General features: G+C 40.7%; 1 protein-coding gene across 4 annotated transcripts in view; it reads left to right on the top strand.

Moving 5' to 3' along the window:
* Positions 1-21374, top strand: part of IQCJ (IQ motif containing J) — a 313719-nt gene that overhangs the window by 29257 nt on the left and 263088 nt on the right. For 2 of the 4 annotated variants that reach the window (XM_043491912.1, XM_043491913.1), the window contains exons 2-5: positions 6471-6535; positions 7722-7802; positions 16283-16336; positions 21208-21358. In XM_043491912.1, coding sequence (XP_043347847.1) covers positions 6471-6535; positions 7722-7802; positions 16283-16336; positions 21208-21358 — 351 coding nt within the window. Of the gene's footprint in view, positions 1-6470; positions 6536-7721; positions 7803-16282; positions 16337-21207; positions 21368-21374 lie in introns of all 4 variants that reach the window. The other 2 variants (XM_043491914.1, XM_043491911.1) reach the window with 2 other exon arrangements.

Genomic DNA, 21374 nt, shown 5'->3' with positions numbered 1-21374 from the left:
TCACACAAAGATGGACTACAAGCCATCAGGAACAGTATCCCCGATACTGTCACGGCTAACCTGGTGGTTGAACTTTGTGACTTTGTCCTCACCCATAACTATTTCACATTTGGGGACAATGTACCTTCAAATCAGCGGCACTGCCATGCGTATCCGCATGGCCCGACAGTATGCCAACATTTTTATGGCTGACTTAGAACAACGCTTCCTCAGCTCTCGTCCCCTAATGCCCCTACTCTACTTGCGCTACATTGATGACATCTTCATCATCTGGACCCATGGAAAAGAAACCCTGGAGGAATTCCACCATGATTTCAACAATTTCCATCCCACCATCAACCTCAGCCTGGACCAGTCCACACAAGAGATCCACTTCCTGGACACTAGGGTGCTAATAAGCGATGGTCACATAAACACCACCCTATATCGGAAACCTACTGACTGCTTTTCCTACCTACATGCCTCTAGCTTTCATCCAGATCATACCACACGATCCATTGTCTACAGCCAAGCTCTACGATATAACCGCATTTGCTCCAACCCCTCAGACAGAGACAAACACCTACAAGATCTCTATCATGCATTCCTACAACTACAATACCCACCTGCTGAAGTGAAGAAACAGATTGACAGAGCCAGAAGAGTACCCAGAAGTCACCTACTACAAGACAGGCCCAACAAAGAAAATAACAGAACGCCACTAGCCCTCACCTTCAGCCCCCAACTAAAACCTCTCCAACGCATCATCAAGGATCTACAACCTATCCTGAAGGACGACCCATCACTCTCACAGATCTTGGGAGACAGACCAGTCCTTGCTTACAGACAGCCCCCCAATCTGAAGCAAATACTTACCAGCAACCACACACCACACAACAGAACCACTAACCCAGAAAACCTATCCTTGCAACAAAGCCCGTTGCCAACTCTGTCCACATATCTATTCAGGGGATACCATCATAGGGCCTAATCACATCAGCCACACTATCAGAGGCTCGTTCACCTGCACATCTACCAATGTGATATATGCCATCATGTGCCAGCAATGCCCCTCTGCCATGTACATTGGTCAAACTGGACAGTCTCTACGTAAAAGAATGAACGGACACAAATCAGATGTCAAGAATTATAACATTCAAAAACCAGTTGGAGAACACTTCAATCTCTCTGGTCACTCGATCACAGACCTAAGAGTGGCTATACTTCAACAAAAAAGCTTCAAAAACAGACTCCAACGAGAGACTGCTGAATTGGAATTAATTTGCAAACTGGATACAATTAACTTAGGCTTGAATAGAGACTGGGAATGGATGAGTCATTACACAAAGTAAAACTATTTCCCCATGTTATTTCTCCCCCCCACCCCCCACTGTTCCTCTGATATTCTTGTTAACTGCTGGAAATAGCCTACCTTGCTTGTCATCATGAAAGGTTTTCCTCCTTTCCCCCCCCTGCTGCTGGTGATGGCTTATCTTAAGTGATCACTCTCCTTACAGTGTGTATGATAAACCCATTGTTTCATGTTCTCTGTGTGTGTATATAAATCTCCCCTCTGTTTTTTCCACCAAATGCATCCGATGAAGTGAGCTGTAGCTCACGAAAGCTTATGCTCTAATAAATTTGTTATTCTCTAAGGTGCCACAAGTACTCCTTTTCTTTTTGCGAATACAGACTAACATGGCTGCTACTCTGAAACCAGTAAATGTTATAGTAGCCTTACATTATAACAAGGTTTATAGAGGCATTGTAAGTCTGTGTATTCCAACAGAAGTCTGGATCTCTTCCAATTTAATTTTCTGAAGTTAGAGTTTGCAGCTGGGTCACTCCTGGTGTAATCTATGAAATGTATCTCCTAAGGCTGTGAATTGGAACAACAGCAACCCAGCTGTCACTGTAACCCATCATTTATAGCACTTGGGTTTGAGGGCAAAACATCAGAATCACTTTATGTGGACACAACAACATAGCTAGCTTCATAAATTTTGTTGCAAGGAGCAATAATCAATACTTCATGTTTAATGACACAAAACTGAAATTAGTATAGATTTTATGTCTTCTACTTTTCCAAATTATACAAACATTACTCACCCCTTTTGTAGTTGCCTTATTACAGCTTCCATAAAGAATGTTCAATGATATTTAATTGAATGATTGAATGGTCAAAAATGTCACAACCAATTTTTTCAGTTTGTCTTCACCCGGAGGTTAATATAAAATGATGTCAAACACCAAAAATAATTTATGTAAGTAATGCAGGTTTTGTCACCCATGGCAATATATAAAGTCAATCACAAATTGTTTTCACATTCTAAATTACCTTGCGATGCTCTGGGATATACTGAAAACAAAATGACCAATGGAGTGATTCAGGAAACTAAAAGGTTATCTTTTAGGTTCAATCGTACTTCAGAGACAGGCTATTTTGAGGGAGTTTCTAATTATATCACATGAGAAAAGGATAATCTTGTAGGAGAGTAGAAATAGAAGATAAGAATAAAACAGACGTTTCATGGTTGGGCCAGTTTAAATTGCTGGCTAAGTAGTAGGAAAAAGTAAACTTTTCTAAACCTTGCACAGCAATTTAGCACTTACTGTATGTCAACAATAGTGATTATTACAATTAGAGATCCAGAGTGGGAAAATTTGGGGCAAAAAACTTGCCATTTTAACAAATCTACTTTACTGCAAAAGTATATTTTATGCATAATAGTGCTTCCAAGGCCACCAGGAAATGAAAGTTGTATATCAGCTACTGATTGATCTTGTTTAATGTTATGCAGCACACTATTAGGCACTCTTGTATAAGATTAAAAAGTGCCATCTAAAATTCCTCTGTTCCACAATATAGGGTTTATTTGAGAAGGCAAAGCATATGGATGGTTGAGCTGTTGTGTTAATAAATATGGAAATGGTTTTACTGCAAACCAAAACGTTTAATTTATCCTCAGATCAGCTAAGATACAGAAGGGGTCTATATAACGCAAATTTCCTCATTTTTGTCTTTTTAATTACTTTAACCTTCCTGACCTTGAGAAAATCATCTGTGCTAGCAGGAGAGGTAATTCACTTAAAATCCTTGCTTGACCCTCATTGGCTTCTTTTTTTAGTTTTTTTTTTATTATTCTGAAATTAATGAGTTAAGAGATGACATGAAACCATATGTTGACTTCTTGAATGGCCTTCAAGTGCTGTACGTATATTGGATTATCAAGAGATTAATTCACAAAAACAAACTGCAAGACACATGAAGCTGCAGATGGAGTAGTTCTGCTGTTTTTGAATAGTCATGTTTTTAATAACTTTATATTATGGGGGTAAAATACGTTATTTAATTTATTTGTTTGTTTAATGACGAGCAGGTCAATAGAGACTCCGGACACTGGAACTTGCTTTGCCCAGAGTAGATCACAAACATTGGTTGCATTTAGCTGTCTGGGAAGAAGGTCTCACCATGCAAAGGGGGCAATAGGCCACATCCATCTCCCCAAAGAGGAGTGTGCAAGCAGTTGCATAAAGTACTCACCCCCCAGTGAAAGAATCAGAGAACCCACTGCAAGAGGGACAAATGGGAGCCCCATGACATTAGTTGTATCCTCTAAGAAGTTCCCACTGAAGACTTCTAATGGCTGGAACCATCACTCAGAAACATAAAAATTGCGTTGGATGAAGCCCTTTCACCACAAGCAACAGAAGAGGCAAACTCCTTCTACCACAAAACTCCACACTCTTTTCCAGTCCACCCCTCATGACCAAAATTTCCCAGGAAAACAAAAGTAAAACTGCATAATGACAGGTTTCAGAGTAGCAGCCGTGTTAGTCTGTATTCGCAAAAAGAAAAGGAGTACTTGTGGCACCTTAGAGACTAAGAAATTTATTTGAGCATAAGCTTTCGTGAGCTACAGTGAGCGGTAGCTCACGAAAGCTTATGCTCAAATAAATTTCTTAGTCTTTAAGGTGCCACAAGTATTACTTTTCTTTTTTTTAAAAGTAAAACTGACATTTTATCGTCCTTCAGATCTCTTGTTAAGACTCAGTTCTGCCATGAAGCCTACAGAAACCTGCCAGTTACTAATGGCAAGACTGGTAGTGAGCTTTGTTGTATACAAAGTTAGTCTATATGAAAACATGCTCCTATGGGTCTGTCTTAGTTTTCACACATCCCTGTTTGTTTCATCCATCTGTAGCATCTTGTCATTATCCAGGATTGTAAACTGTTTCAGCAGGGACTCTCTTTGTACTACACACCTGTACAGTGCTTAGCACAATGAGCCGCTCCTCCACTCTGCCTCCAAATCAGTGATTGGGGCCTCTTGGTCTGTACTGTAATACAAATACTCAATATCCATGCTGCACCCTAGAATTTCTATGCACTGTTGGATGTAGATAGATTAACTCTATTTCTTTATGGGAGTTGACTAATAGTCATCTCTGTATCCCTTTCATTGTGAGAAAGCAGTGTTTGGTGTGTTAGGGAATCTTTTTGCAATATGTTCTGAGATTTCATTCCCTGTCAGGGTGGAGTAAAGGAATATGGCTGTATTCCAGTCTAGAACCTATAGGTGCTTTGGATTGCTTTTCTAGGGGGACCTTGGTCACCAATAGCCCTGTCCTGAGCTGCCTTAAACCTTATTCAGCAATTCATTGTTACTCAGATTTATGCTTTGAGTCATATTTGTAAACCAATTTTCTCACTGGTTACCATTGGTTTTATTAAAAATGAAGGAATTTTAAAAATGTAAGTGGACTTTTTCCTTTTGTCATGCCTTTTGGACAATAAAAACCTGCCAACCAGATTCAGTTTCTGCTTCTCAAACAGTAGCTCAGTGCTGTGATTTAAGGGGTAGATTGAACTGCTATTGAATTCACTGGGAAAACTCCTATTAACTGGAATGGGAGGTGGACTGAGCCATGTTGGGATTTAAACAATCCCTGACATGTTTTTACTAAGAGAAATCTCAGGAATTTCCTCTATGAAAAACAGGGACTAATGCTGACACCACGGTAAAGATGTTGGGCTTAAACTCCCAGCTAATGATTCCCTTAATTATGAGATCTTAGCATTGTTCAGTGGTAGAACAAAAGGAAATGGCTGAAAGTGAGAACTCTTGGCAGTTTTTTGTCCATACCTACTTTTTCTTAATCAGAAAAGATAAGTACACAACAATAGGAACATATCCTCAGACTAGTTTTTGCAGGTTCAGTACCTATTTTTCAGGGAAAGTCCTGGACATGTTGAAGAATTTACTGTTTTCCTCTCAGTTGCCCTTAGGGGTTTGTTTTGGATTACAAAACATACCATGCTGGAGTAAAAAGAAAAGCAGTACTTGTGGCACCTTAGAGACTAACAAATTTATTAGAGCATAAGCTTTCGTGAGCTACAGCTCACTTCATCGGATGCATCCGATGAAGTGAGCTGTAGCTCACGAAAGCTTATGCTCTAATAAATTTGTTACTCTAAGGTGCCACAAGTACTGCTTTTCTTTTTGCGAATACAGACTAACACGGCTGCTACTCTGAAACATGCTGGAGTAGTAATTAAACCATTTCATCCAGGCTGGGGGAAAATTCCAAATTCTAAATTAGGTGCTCACGTAACAAGCCCAAAGTTTCCCAAATACTGGATTATGAAGGGAGCATTCAGTGTCCTAGTATTCTTTTATACATACAGAATAAAAACACAACACAGTGAGGGAAGAGATGGCTTTTAAAAGAAAATGGGGGGGGGCCCTCCAATTTGTGCAAGAAATATCTGCTAAAGCTTAAACTCTTTCAAAGCTGACTAAGATTCTCCAGGTTTGAGGGAGTTAAAGGGGATTTCCGATAAACTGTTTCATTGAGGTACGTGTGGGGAGTCTTGTTTTGTTTTGACATTATGTTGTGCACGCTTTGGGCGTGTGTATTTATCAGAGCTGTTGATTCTGTGACCCTGGCCATTATAGTATGTGATACTTTCTGTAGCTAGCTGTTGGTTATTGTGAAGTATAGGCTAAGATAATATATGGGCGACTGCCTTTAGCTGTTATGAATTTGGCCTTTGGAATGCCTTGAGGCTTGAGGTATACAATTCATTGGAGGTGGTGATTCTGTCTATTTTGCTCACTTATTGAAGTACCTTTGGATGTATTTGTAAATAGAAACATATGTGTGCTCTCGTGTGTGCAAAGCTGCGTGATCTTGGGCAAGTCATTTCACCTCTGCGCCTCAGTTTCCCTATGGATAGCTAGTGATAATGATACTGACCTCCTTTGAAAGGTACTTTGAGATAAATAAATGTGGTTAGAAATCTAAGAATAGGTGTTTAAATAAAGACTGGGGCAGGGACTGCTGTTTACTATATGTTTCTACAGTGTCTATATCCTGATTTGCGTGAGGCCTGAGGCACTGCTGTAATATAAATGTTTGTTAATAAATAATAATAATAATTAATAATAAAGTCAGTGTGTTGAAATCTATTATTTCTTTCCTTGCAGGAAGAACCCAAAAGGCTGCCGCATACCTTAGAACAACTTAGTGATGACAAATATTTACTTGAAAGGTACGTATGAAAAGATTTTGGAGTGGTTTGCATAGCATTTTCTCATAATATAGTAAAAATTGTGGTAATATTAATTAATGCTGTAATCAAGCAATATTTTTTTAGTATAATGATTAGTGCACGGGACAAGATAGTTTGAAAGAAGTAACTATAATGTTTGAACATGCTACAACTATTGTCAGGACTGACAATATTGGGAGTAGGTGTTTGAGCTGTACAAAGTAGAATAGCAAAACACAAAAGGAGACATAGCAAAGAGTAATCACTTGCTTTAAATATGCACTCTTTTATAAGTTTGATCTGTAAGTATTGCCTTCTGAGGGATGCTTGCAGAGGTTTTGTTTGTTTGGGTTTTTGTGTGTGCACGTTTTATATTCCACTTGGAGAGATACCGAAGAATTTTTTTGGCTTTATATCTCACCCCTAAATAATTTGCTGATTTTTGCTTAAGGGAGGATAACTTCTGAAAACTTCTACTGGTTAAATGATGTAATTGGTTGTCAAAGTCTCAAAATAAAAATGGATTTCACACTTGTGGAGTTTGTCTTGTGAACTCTCATGCGCAGTGTCCTCGCTCATGCAATTAGTCCCATCCTAGCCAATGTCCTCATTGTGTGAGTTCACGTCTGTTCTTGAGATCTTCAGTTTTATCTTCCAGCATTTTTTTTTGGTTTTCTTAACTTTATCACACTTTGCAGCATAAATTCCTTTGTCAACTTCTGTTGATAAGAATCTCTCTCCTTATTCTTGCATGACTTACTACTGTAATTAATTTGGTTTCTAGTATTTCCATTTTACTTGCTAGCTTTTCAAGTATAGTCTCTGGGATGGAAGTTAATTATCAGGAATATGTTATACTTGTCACTGGTTTTTATGTCCATCAGTTTCTTCACTGGGCATATCTGTCTCTGGTGCTGTAGCATCTGAAACAGAAAATTCTAGTGTTGAAGCTTGAAATCTGCATGCATCTGATTGCAGGATAGGGATTGTAATTTGGAATTCAAAAATGTTTTTTGGTTACCCTTCTAAGTTGGGTTGATGCTGTGTTTCCCCCCCGCACCACCACCACCTCTCCGGGGGCATTTTTAAATAAGTAGCTCTGCTATGTACACATAAAAATGTCTGAATATAGTTTCATAGTGATTATAAAAATGTCAGCTGAAATAGATTAAAACATTTTTTATAGCCATCAGATTGCTATGGATGCGGACAATAATATCGAAAAATATCCTATCAACTTACAGCCCCTGGAATCAAAAGTGAAAATGTAAGTAATATAAGATGTTTAAATGATTCAGCAATACAGCTGAGACTGTTAAACTTCTGTGGAGCTGAATTTATATAGTGTTTGTCTTGGATTTCTAAGTAGCTTTAAATAGGAAAAAATCTCTGAGGCCTCAGTTTAGCAAGGTAATTAAGCACATGAATAACTTAAGCACATGAGTGGCTCTGCTGAACTGGGGCCTTAATGCTGTACTTGTTACAATTGCACCCATTTTACATTCAGAACCTGCCTGATAACTCTATGTAAAGGGAATTTGTACATCCCTAGAGGGAAAGAGAAAACAGAGACAGGGAAGAAGGCCCCTTGTAGCATTTTTGAAACCTTAGAAAACTTAGGTCCTTAAATTTAAGTTGCCTCAAGTAGCCTCACTCAACCTTTTATCTGACTTCCAAGATACAATGCAAGTTTACTTAAAGAACATTATTCATAACTACATTTCACACTGAATTTCACTTTCTGCTGGAAAGCAAAGCTGAAATGTTTTTAAGATATTAAAATATTAATACAATATTAAAATATTAATGGGACATAAGTTTTCAAATTAAAATCCAGTCAGTGTCATTTAGTGATGCAAATATTGACTAGGTTCAATAATATATATATTTTCAGAGAATTTTCTAGAAGATAGTTATGTGTGGAAAATTTAATATCCTCTCTTTATTGAAAATGGAAAGTGTGTTACGGATAAGTGCATCTCTATATAAACGTAATGCATTAAACCATAAAACTGATTGAAGTGAACAAGATATAAATGTTTCATGGGTGAAGTCACAAATTTTAAATCATAATTTTTAACTACTTCAGTAACACACAGGTTTTGAAGTCTTAGTAGATTCTCTAAACATTTTCCAAATCATTGTATAAAATCAAAACAAATGTACTTAGGTGTTTACTTCCAAAGTATCTACAGACTGATGATGCCATAATGGACACTATTTTGGGCCTAACCCAGATCTGGGTGTCACAGCTTCCCTGGGGTGTAACCTGGACTGTGGGACTGCTGAGCCCTCCAAACCCACCAACGTGGGTTGTCCCCCACGCTGTGATGCTAATGTCAAGTCACAAGCCTCTGGTAGGCACTGCACTTACACAGCCATCCACAGGCAGGGACACACCCAACTGAGTTATTCATGAACCATCAATAGGGAGGCTTCAGCCAATTCCCCGATGCTCCCCACCCTCGCACCCCTGAACTGCAACATCTTGCACTGGTCAGTATAAGCTCATTTGCCACTCCATCAGTGTAGAATGGACATACACTAGGCCAGGAGTCTCAAACACACGGCCCGCAGGCTGCATACAGCCCGCAGGGCTATTTTCTGCGGCCAGCCAAGCAGCCCGTGCCCGCCCGCACCCCCCCCCGGCCTACCTTCAGGCCAGAAGTGGGCAAACTAGAGCCCGCAGGCTGGATCCTGCCCTGGCCCCGGTGCGCGCTGCTGCCACCCCAGAGCCGCTCTAGGTAAGCAGCACCAGGCCGGAGTCCGCACCCCGAGCCCCTCCTGCATCCTGCACCCCAGCCCCCTGCCCTGAGCCCCCTGGCTGCACACCAATCCCCTGCTGTACCCTGCACCTCAACTCCCTGCTCTGAGCCCCCGCCACACCCTGCACCCTTCTTGCTCCCCCTGGGGGGCAGGAAGGGGTGGATTGGGGTGGGGACTTCGGGGAAGGGGTCGGAAGAGGCGGGGCCTCATGGAAGGGGTGGAGTGGGGGCAGTGATGGGGGGTGTCAGTGATATGGCCCTCATGGTCACTTGAGTTTGAGACCCCTGCACTAGGCTGTGTAGTGTGAGCTAAGATTCCTCAAGCACATCACAATTTTAGGTAAAATATAAAACATTTTTGTTAACAATAGAAAGATAGATTTTAAGTGATAACTAGCTGATATAGAGATCAGAGTTGGTTACTTAAACTCAATTTATTTTTGTTTCTTAAGTTCTAACTTCAATAGGTTTCGCAAAATTTAAATCAAGCAGTGTCTCATTCTAACAAATGGCACAGGCAGCTTACGTTTCCTCAATGCATAGACTGGAGCCCTTCCAACCTGGGACCAAACTTCCCCACTTCAAAGTCTTTTTCTTCCAGACGTTCTTCCAGATGTTGAGATGAGGGGAGGGGGACAAGTGATGATGTCACTGTCTCTTTTAATGCCTTCTTCCAGCTGCTAGAAAGATCCTCGTTGTGACGCAGGGGTCAGTCAGTCCCCTTTGGTAAAGCAGCCTCCATTGTGTACATGCCTTCTGTAAGGAGCTTCTGGGAGAGTGGATTGTTTTATTGAAGGACCACCAACACCCATCTGACCAGTAATGGGTGCTCCTTTGGCCTTCTTGAAAGGCTGACTGTGGGTGTTTCCCAACCTCACAACATTTTTCAGTAGTACCGATAGGGCCCTCAGTGGCCGGGTAGCCTAGTGGCTAGATCGTTGGTTGGGGGATATAGGGGGACTTGACCCCTCCTTGTCCCTCAGGTCCTGGCCCAGTGTCCTGTATCACTCAACCCCTAAACAGGGGAGATGGGACTTTCTCCCAGCCGTGAGTGGGTGTTCAGGGCCTGTTTTCCTGGCCTGTTCCCTATGCAAGTCCTTTTCGTTTGGGGCATGGCCCTGCTAGTCCAGTTGCCCCACAGTTGGGGCTTATCTGTAGGTTCCCCTTGGCAGAGGAAAATTTACTTGCCTCCAGTGGCTGCACTGGCAGCAGGTTGCTGTCTGTGCCTTCAGGCAGGCATACAGAGAACTTCTGCCAGACTCCCTTTTTTTCTTCCTCCAGGCCTGGCATTGGCTGCAGGTATAACGGGGCAGGGCTAGTTGAACCCATAGGTGTTCTTTAACCCCTGCTGTGCCTGGCTGCAGTCTCTCTGCTCCTTCACAAGTACATATAGCAATACTTCATAACTTCACATACAGTAATAACACATGCAATTCAACAGGATATTAAGGTTCAACAGATCAAGACTTCTTAAATGATATCTCACAAGGCATGCATTGTATGGAACATATCATAATTGTATCACCGTGGTGAATATGGGGTTCCAGGGAGCTACTTTGAAGTACAGTGTGTCACATTGGGACTCTAAGGAAAGTTGCCCATTGACTAAAATGGGAACTTATCAGGCTCTAACACCATGGCTAATGGATTATTCAAAATGCCTCTTGTTTTAGGGTCACTGCCCCCCATTTGTGACTGCACCCAGTTACAAATGAGACCAGGAGGATTTCTTTGTTCTAACAAAAATAATGAGTATGTCTTCATTTTTAGAAGACATTTTCTCTTGAAATGAACCATTTCTTTTGCAATTTGGACTCCATTATCTTAAGACTTGCACCTGGAAATAGGTGGTGGAAAGGTTTACTGGGGAGTAACACAGAAGACTATAGAAAATGACGAATTGATGAGACTGTCTTAGGTGTAGAGATGAAAAATAATGTGACCCATGAAAATTGCAACATCCTGGACAATTCAGGGGGAAGGAGAAAATAAACAGAAGACACACTAGGCTTAATATTAATTTGGAGTGCTGTATAAACAGACAAAAATGAATAAATATGGAAGTATGGGAGAATTGCAGATGGAATTTGTAGAACAAGTGGATGGTCAAAAATCTAAATATAATACTGCACCTTTAAGTATTTTAGATTCATAGATTCATAGATACTAAGGTCAGAAGGGACCATTCTGATCATCTAGTCCGACCTCCTGCACAGCGCAGGCCACAGAATCTCACCCACCCACTCCTATGAAAAACCTCACCCATGTCTGAGCTATTGAAGTCCTTAAATCATGGTTCAAAGACTTCAAGGAGCAGAGAAGCCTCCCTCAAGTCAACCATGCCCCATGCTACAGAGGAAGGTGAAAAACCTCCAGGGCCTCTCCAATCTGCCCTGGAGGAAAATTCCTTCCTGACCCCAAATATGGCAATCAGCCAAACCCCGAGCATATGGGCAAGATTCACCAGCCAGATACCCAGGAAAGAATTTTCTATAGTAACTCAGATCCCATCCATCTAATATCCCATCTCAGGGGATTTGGCCTATTTACCCTGAATATTTAAAGAACAATTACTTACCAAAATCCCATTATCCCATCATACCATCTCCTCCATAAACTTATCGAGTAGAATCTTAAAGCCAGATAGATCTTTTGCCCCCACTGCTTCCCTTGGAAGGTTATTCCAAAACTTCACTCCTCTGATGGTTAAAAACCTTCGTCTGATTTCAAGTCTAAACTTCCTGATGGCCAGTTTATACCCATTTGTTCTTGTGTCCACATTGGTGCTGAGCTTAAATAATTCCTCTCCCTCTCCTATATTTATCCCTCTGATATATTTATAGAGAGCAATCATATCTCCCCTCAACCTTCTTTTAGTTAGGCTAAACAAGCCAAGCTCCTTAAGTCTCCTTTCATAAGACAAGTTTTCCATTCCTCGGATCATCCTAGTAGCCCTTCTCTGTACCTGCTCCAGTTTGAATTCATCCTTTTTAAACATGGGATACCAGAACTGCACACAATATTCTAGGTGAGGTCTCACCAGTGCCTTGTATAATGGTACTAAAACCTCCTTATCCCTACTGGAAATGCCTCTCCTGATGCATCCCAAAACCGCATTAGCTTTTTTCACAGCCATATCACATTGGCAGCTCATAGTCATCCTATGATCAACCAATGCTCCAAGGTCCTTCTCCTCTTCTTTTACTTCTAATTGATGCGTGTCCGATTTATAACTAAAATTCTTGTTATTAATCCCTAAATGCATAACCTTACACTTCTCACTATTAAATTTCATCCTATTACTATTACTCCAGTTTACAAGGTCATCCAGATCCTCCTGTATAATATCCCGATCCTTCTCCGAATTGGCAATACCTCCCAGCTTTGTATCATCTGCAACTTTATTAGCACACTCCCACTTTTTGTGCCAAGGTCAGTAATAAAAAGATTAAATAAGATTGGTCCCAAAACCGATCCCTGAGGAACTCCACTGGTAACCTCCCTCCAACCTGACAGTTCGCCTTTCAGTAGGACCCGTTGCAGTCTCCCCTTTAACCAATTCCTTATCCACCTTTTGATGTTCATATTGATCCCCATCTTCTCCAATTTAACTAATAATTCCCCATGTGGCACAGTATCAAATGCCTTACTGAAATCTAGGTAAATTAGATCCACTGCATTTCCTTTATCTAAAAAATCTGTTACTTTTTCAAAAAAGGAGATTAGGTTGGTTTGGCACGATCTACCTTTTGTAAAACCATGTTGTATTTTGTCCCATTTACCATTGACTTCAATGTCCTTAACTAATTTCTCCTTCAAAATTTTTTCCAGGACCTTGCATACTACAGATGTCAAACTAACTGGCCTGTAGTTACCCGGATCACTTTTTTTTCCTTTCTTAAAAATAGGAACTATATTAGCAATTCTCCAATCATTCAGTACTATTCCTGAGTTTACAGATTCATTACAAATTCTTGCTAATGGGCTTGCAATTTCAGGTGCCAATTCCTTTAATATTCTTGGATGAAGATTATCTGGGCCCCCCGATTTAGTCCCATTAAGCTGTTTCAGTTTCGCTTCTACCTCTGATATGGTAATATCTACCTCTATATCCTCCTTTCCATTTGTCATGCTACCATTATCCCCAAGATCCTCTTTAGCCTTATTAAAGACTGAGGCAAAGTATTTGTTTAGATATTGGGCCATGCCTAGATTATCTTTAACCTCCACTCCATCCTCAGTGTTAAGCGGCCCCACTTCTTCCTTCTTAGTTTTCTTCTTATTTATATGGCTATAGAACCTTTTACTATTGGTTTTAATTCCCTTTGCAAGGTCCAACTCTACTCGACTTTTAGTCTGTCTCACTTTATCCCTACATGTTCTGACCTCAATTAGGTAGCTTTCCTTGCTGATCCCTCCCATCTTCCACTCCCTGTATGCTTTCTGCTTTTTCTTAATCACCTCTCTAAGATGCTTGCTCATCCAGCTTGGTCTACAACTCCTTCCTATGAATTTTTTCCCCTTTCTTGGGATACAGGCTTCCGATAGCTTCTGCAGCTTTGATTTAAAGTAATCGCAGGCCTCCTCTACCTTTAGATCCATAAGTTCTTCAGTCCAATCCACTTCCCTAACTAATTTCCTTAATTTTTGAAAGTCAGTCCTTTTGAAATCAAAAACCCTAGTTGCAGATTTATTTTTGTTAATCCTTCCATTTAGTTTGAACTGAATTAGCTCATGATCACTTGAGCCAAGATTGTCCCCTACAACCATTTCTTCTATGAGGTCCTCGCTACTCACCAAAATTAAATCTAAAATGGCATCCCCTCTAGTCGGTTCAGCAACTACTTGATGAAGGAATCCATCAGCTATCGCATCTAGGAAAATCTGAGCCCTATTATTATTACTAGCACTGGTCCTCCAGTCTATATCTGGGAAGTTAAAGTCTCCCATGATCATGCAGTTTCCATTAGTATTTACTTTATTAAAGACATTAAAAAGGGCTCTATCCATATCCAAATTAGATCCCAGAGGTCTATAGCACACTCCAAGCACTATCGTAGGAGAGGCTTTACTAGTTTTCTTCCCCAATGTAATTTTTGCCCAGACGGACTCTGTCTTATCCATTGCATCGCTTCTTATTTCTTTACATTCTACCTCATCATTGATATACAATGCTACTCCACCCCCTTTACCTTTGTTTCTGTCTTTCCTAAAGAGCACATACCCTTCAATACCTGTAGTCCAGTCATGACTACTATTCCACCATGTTTCTGTTATCCCTATAATATCTGGTTTCACTTCCTGCACCAGTAGCTCTAGTTCCTCCATTTTGTTACCTAGACTCCTCGCATTGGTGTACAAACATCTTAATTTTTGCTGTTTGGACTCGCTCACATTTTGTACCCTATTAGGCACAGTCATTCTACAGCCAGTATAACCTAGTATAGACTAGTATCCACACCGCCCTCGCTCCTTATATACATTCTCCTACCCACGGCTGTATCCTTTCTTACTTCATCTTCTTCCCTCTCAATGCTAAAATCTGGCGTGGAGATTTTCTGGACATCTCCCATCCATCTCCCCCCAATTCCTAGTTTAAAGCTCTCTTTATCAGTTGTGCCAGCCTCGATCCTAGGAGTCTATTTCCTTCCCTATTCAGATGAAGTCCATCCCGAGAGAACTGACCTCTGTCCGTGAATGCCTCCCAGTGGCCATACATCCCAAAGCCCTCCTTATAGCACCACTGCCTAAGCCATCTGTTGACAGTCATAATCTTGTCACATCTTTGTTGCCCTTCTCTAGGAACAGGAAGGATCCCGCTAAAGATCACCTGAGCCTCAATTTCCTTAAGTGTCTTTCCCAGCCTAGCATAGTCTCCCTTAATACTTTTTTACTTAATACTTATTTGTACTCTGTAAATAAGAAGAATCTGAGCCTAAACTCTGGCATTTATGCATTCTTTCTGATGGAAGCATGGTATCATACTGAGCATGTGATACAGCAGTCCATCCAGTGTCTTGGGAAATAATCCAAAGCATGTCAGCAATGATTGCATGGCTTTCTCAGTGCTACCACTCATCTCATGTGACACTCCCGTGTTTGGCAGCCCTGTCACTCATGCCTGCCACTCAGCTTGATTATCATACATTTTGTGGAGCTGAGGGCAAGTGCTGCAGGTCTGTCTGCGGCCACTGTGAAGCCAAACTTCAAGTCGTCAGACTTCATGGCTACCTCTCCCCTGACTGATCTCCCTGCTGCATCCAAGCAGAGAAGGAGGAAGAACAGCCCCAGAGTGGGGAAGAGTGGCTGGTGACTCACTGTGAGGTGCAGAAAGAGAGGAGGTTCTGTACTGGCCCAGGTTCTTCCAAACCCCCAGCCTACTGCCCTAGAGAGACTCCAGACCGTCTGCCTGACTCCAGACCCTTGCCTCCCTGCTAGACCCTAACCACCCTGACCATGCCCCAGTCACACCCTCAGAGAGATCACAGCCATCAGACCCTCAGCTACCAGTACAGCAGTCTACCTCCCCAACCCCAGCCATCCCCAAAAGCACCCCCTAATAGTATCCAGCCTTCCAGCTACTCCAGACATCCACCTACCTAACTCAACGCCCGGTAGCAAGACCCTGCTCTTAGAGAGTTTTTTCCTGGGTTTATTTTAAGCCATGAGGATACATTTTCAGCCTCATAACTACATACATGAAATTATAACCTATAACATTATTGTAACAGCTATGCTCAGTGCATCATGAGCCTTCTGAAGACACTCAACATGACAAACTTTGCATTGGATACCACACAATCATTTTATAAAAATGAAAATGGGGGTGTAAGGTGTTTCTCCTGAGATACAGAGTATCACAAGCTCATTAAATTTTCATAAAATATCTCACATGGAGTTGCACAAAATTTGGTAGTTGTACTATTTGGGTATAGTGAGATATCATCTAATTTTCATTCGTGCATTTTTTTTTCTATACTAGTGCCCACCCCCAAGAGCATGACAAGGAGAAGGTAGAACACACAGTCCCTGAGAGGTAGGAGTCTTGGCATGGAAGGTCTGAAGAGCTGCATTTGTCCAGCTGGTTGCTTCATTCCTGGGATTAGGGCCTATGCTCCTATAAATTCTATAGCCTGCTTTAGGTGGAAAATTTTCCCCAAACTAACCAATCATAGGGAAGAAGAATCCTGTGACTAAAGCTGTGCAAATAATATAAATATTTTGGTTCTCTGGAAATTCCAAAAAATTGGGGGGGGGGGGAAATGTTGCTTCAGGTCAAACAAAATACTTTGTTCAACCCAAAACAAAATATTTAATCTATATTTCAAGCATTTTTTAATGTTTTTAAATTTTTTTTAAAACAAAATGAAAAGAAATTGCAAAACAAAAATATTTTGAATTGAAAAATCAAAAAGTTTTGTTTCAAAAATAACATGAAATGTTTAATTTGTCCATATTTTAGGTGGATATTTTTACCAAAACAATTTAGCAAAATCTATATGAATTTATTAAATATGTCATCGAATTATATGGTGTTTGGTTTTACAAAAAACATTTGATCAAAATTTTTTCCCCAGTTCTAGTTATGATAAAGTAGATCCTGGAAATGCTGTCTTTCCTTGCCAGTCCCTGCAACCCATTACTGCATGGTACTCCATAAAATACAATAAACAAAGGGCTATTTCACATAGCTTGTGGTTTCTATCCCTACATTTTTCTCAATTGGATATAAACTGGGCAATGGGGGGGAAGTGACATTAGATGTGAAGAGAGGTAAGTTAAGGAAATGCTCCCAGAACAAAGTGACAAAGGTCTGTAGCGCCCTTGACCCACATTCTAAACACAGTCATATAGTGGTTGCTTTTTAGTTTCTGGGAACAGAGATTTAAAGTATGGTGAGGCTGTGAATAATTTACAACAGGAACATAGTGCTGCCTCCTTTTCTGTTACTCCCCAGTGAATATTTTCCACGTTTCTTTGTAAGTGTGCAAAGTAATGGGTAGCAGGGAGAAACTTCAGCTCTTTGGAGGTGGATGTTTGAGAGGTTTGGTCTGCAATCTTGGGGGCAGGGAGGGGCAGGCGGGTTCTGGTGCGATTTGAACAAATAGCCAGAAAATAAGGTAGGCCTTTTTTCTTCTCCTAATCTAAAGCTCTGATCCAACAAAGCATTTAAGCACATGCTTAAGTTTAAGCATTATGAATAGTCCCATTGTCTTCAGTGGGGTTCCCATGTACTTCAGTGCTTCGCTGACCTGGGGTCTAAATGTGGAGTTCAGGAGAAAGGAACGCAAGATAGAAAACACTGGCAGCAAAAGGTAAATAAACTATGGGGATCTAACAGGTTTTTGCCTAGTGTGCATTTTTCCACCTTCACATTTTTCTCCCACTATAAAATTCCATGATGGGGATGGAATTAAAGATAAATTAAGCTGTTTGGTTTTCTAACTGTAGACAAGACACTTTGCTCCTTTGTTAGTACCTAAGAACTCCTCCAGTACTTAAGAACTCCTCTAGACATTGAAAAAAGATGTATTGTCAGTAAGGAAATGGTATACTACCTTCTCTCTGCCTCTCCTGTTATTGAACAAAAATCAGGATTTTCTAGAAATGGTAGTAATTTCTTTGGTCCTCTGATCATCACTATTTCTTGTAGGCCCTGATTTGTAGGGGAACTGAATGTTCATATCTATGCAAAATTATACCCAGTGCACTCTGTGTTCTAAGATTCCATGTCCAGAGATCTTGCCACAGAATTGTGCTTTGAAATCTAAGTATTCACTGTTTTTTTAAATTGTTTCTAGCTCTCACACCTGTGAATAAATCCTTAAGAATATTAACCCAATGTAAATCAATATTTATATGTCTTCTGAGTCTGCAGGTAACAATAGCTGTGGGAGAGGTGAACTGTTGGCATCTTTCTCAAAGGGTTGTTAACTCTGAAACCTAAAGATCAGGGCATGACAGAGAACACAGACATAGACACGAGAATGAACTTCAACCAGCAGGTGGTCATTTATTAAATTTAACAGTAAGTGGGGGCTGACCAGTGAGAAGTTAAATGGGTTCATGCTATTCAACCAAGGAACTAGGGTTGGTACCCTTAATCATGAGTTTGGCTCAGAGCATTGCTGAATCCCACCACCTTCCCCTTGCAAGTGGGCATGAGGGCAGATGAGGAGGTCACTGTCCACCACTAGCTCCTGGCTTCTGTGCTCAGGTTTTTCACAGGAGCTGGGCCCCTGAAGCCTATTACTCACACTAGACACATCATACCTATTTTGGACTTTCAGTTATCTCCACCCCTGCAGGTGATGTCCCCCTTACCTTTGTCTCCACCTACCACACCTCCAGGATGCTGTGATAAAAGCAATAATAACAGAACAAAAACCCACCATCCGATACCAATCTTGCTCAGAGGGAAATATTCCTTCCTGATCCTAAGGAAGGATCAGGGGTTTTCATTAGACCTCCAGCAAGCCTGGAAAGCCAGCTGTGACATACCTATACCTCCTACAGGACAGGGTGGGTGGGGAAGCATCCAGGGGCAAGAATCGGTGCTAGATACTTGGAATGCTTAAATACAGAGGGGATGGGAGATTTGGTGGAGCCAATCAGCTCCTTCATGCATTGAATTAACCAGTGGGTGAGCAGGGGAGGAGACTCCAGCCTCCCCCACCCCTACCCACGCATGCATTGTGGGCAGGTGGAAAGGAGAAGGAGAGGGAACCTAGGTACCAGAGGTCACACCCTCCCTCTGAACCAGACACCCACGATGGCCACTCCCCTGCCAAAATAGAAGGGATATTTTAGTAGGCACAAGCAGCTAATGTGCTTATCACACAATCCAATGTGCCTCCCATGTCTACCTCCTCAGGTCCAAAAATCTTAATTGCCTTTGTACTCAGCACCTAAAGCCCCCAGCCTTCTCCCTGACAACTTCTCTGTGACATTTACATGTTGTCAATCAAAAAAAAAATCTTTGGTGTGCATCAAAAACTGAAAAAGGAGGGGAGCATAAAATAAATTAATGTAATATCAAAATCTGGGGGTTATTTTACTGATTGTTTTATTAATTTTCACACCCAATTAAATGAAAACCTCCATTGTTTTAAACCTAAAAGATGTTATCAATAGCCTGTTAGACTAGGACAACAGAATTTAGTACTGACTTTCTGCGGAGTACATAGATTATACCTTGCATGCATTCAAATATTTCACATTAAAGCTATTACTATTCTAGATATTTTTAATGATTAATATTTCTTACAAATCTGTCTTCCCACCCCCCACAAATGCACAGTTGATATCACACTGCCATCTGGTGACAAGTACAGCAACAGAGATATAATTAGGAATGGGGAATCTGAGTATTTGAAATCATGCTCTAAAAATAAAATTTCACTTAGAAAACAGAGTCTTATTGTTTGTATTTGTTTAGCACCCAAAATCAAGTATACATTACATGGTACTCATAAATTACTGAATTTAATATGAGAACTGTATAAATTTGTTTCAAGCTGAAAATTTGGAATGAAAAGCTCCTCGTGTAACTGTGGAAGGAGGAGTCTGCCAGTGTGGTGCTTCTGTTCCCAAGACCAGTTCAGCCTTAACTTCTGACTGTAGTTTTTGCTAGTTTGCATCAGAACTTTAGTGTTCTTTTAAGGTGTGTTGTGTATGACTCTGTCCTGCTGGTGTCCTGGATAGGTAAAATTATAGTGAGAGATGTATATGTTGAAAAAACCAGAGAAATTACTGCAGTGAGAAAATGCCCAGGCTGATCATACAAATTATCCAGTAGAAATGGACTATAACTCATAGTCACATAGGGTCATATTTTTCCTTTTCTGCTCAAAAGCTATGGGAAGTTACATGTTGTAAGAATCACAGAGCCATAGCATGTTCCAGGAGTGCCCTGGCATGCCCCCAGTATGCTCCCTCCATGGAAGGGGTGGCATAGAGCTCTCGTTCTGTAACAGCTGAAAATGCCCCCATTCCAGATGACTCCTCAATTGCTTATTTAAGACCATCTTAAGTCCCTTTTATCCTCCTACAGCAGCATAAAGTGGATTCAGTATGGGCCAGGATCTGGCCTCCGATATTCTAATTGTGTCTGTATCATAATCTGGCAGCAAGATTGACAAATGAGCTTCTGAAGCCCATCTTTTCTCTGATGAGACAGATGTTTACTTATTACAACCTATTTAATTACATCAACAATTCTAAACTATCTTAAAGTCTTCAAGGAGTTAATCACTTTTGCAATTCCAAGAATTCCTAAACAATTCTTGTTTCCAGTTACACTTTTAAAGTGCACGAATATTTCTCGTCTATTGAATCTCTTTGTTAGAATTGAGTGACTAATGCAAATGCTCTATATTGAATAGTTATTTAGGTCAACCATGTTGGTATCTTTTTATTGTTTGCTTCTCTGTGAGCATATTTCTGAATGCTTTTTGGGGTTGTAAGTGGCTGTTCTGAGTGTGAATACTTGAACTTCCATGTGAACAAGGGTGTTTATGAATATGAGTATCCACTATTCACACCAGGAATGTTTCCTCTCTGTTTATAAAAGTCTCAGTTAGCCAATCAAGGAGTAGAAACCATACCATTTGACTTAGGTAGCCAATAGCACACCACAAACAGACAGTGGGTAATGTAAGAACCCTCTATGGATTGTTATCTGTTCTCATAATACATGTTGAAAAATTATTAATAATATTAGTAAAAGCTTATCTGTTCATAAGTAAGTCACAAAGCAAAAAAGGGCTAAAAACATTGGATACCTTTTTGCTAATACAACGCACCTAGCTTCCCCCCTTGAGAAAGTCTCCTCAAACTTTACAAAGTTGTGCTAGATGGAGAACCTGTTGTTTATACATATTCACTTGTATTTTGAATTGTAATCAGTATTCAACAAGCATGGCGCAAATATCTACAGCGTCAGGATTTGCCACACCAGGACCACTTGGAGAAGCGCAGTCCATCACCACCTTCCTTGTCGTCTGACAAGATGAGCAGTTCTATCAGCATGAACACTTTTTCCGTTGGCAGCACTCCTGTAAGTACAGTTTCTC

This window comes from Dermochelys coriacea, chromosome 9 (genome assembly GCF_009764565.3).
Source record: "Dermochelys coriacea isolate rDerCor1 chromosome 9, rDerCor1.pri.v4, whole genome shotgun sequence".
In the NCBI taxonomy this organism is placed as follows: domain Eukaryota; kingdom Metazoa; phylum Chordata; order Testudines; family Dermochelyidae; genus Dermochelys; species Dermochelys coriacea.
The sequence above is the reverse complement of the archived record's forward strand: the minus strand, read 5'-3'. Positions and strand labels throughout refer to the sequence as shown.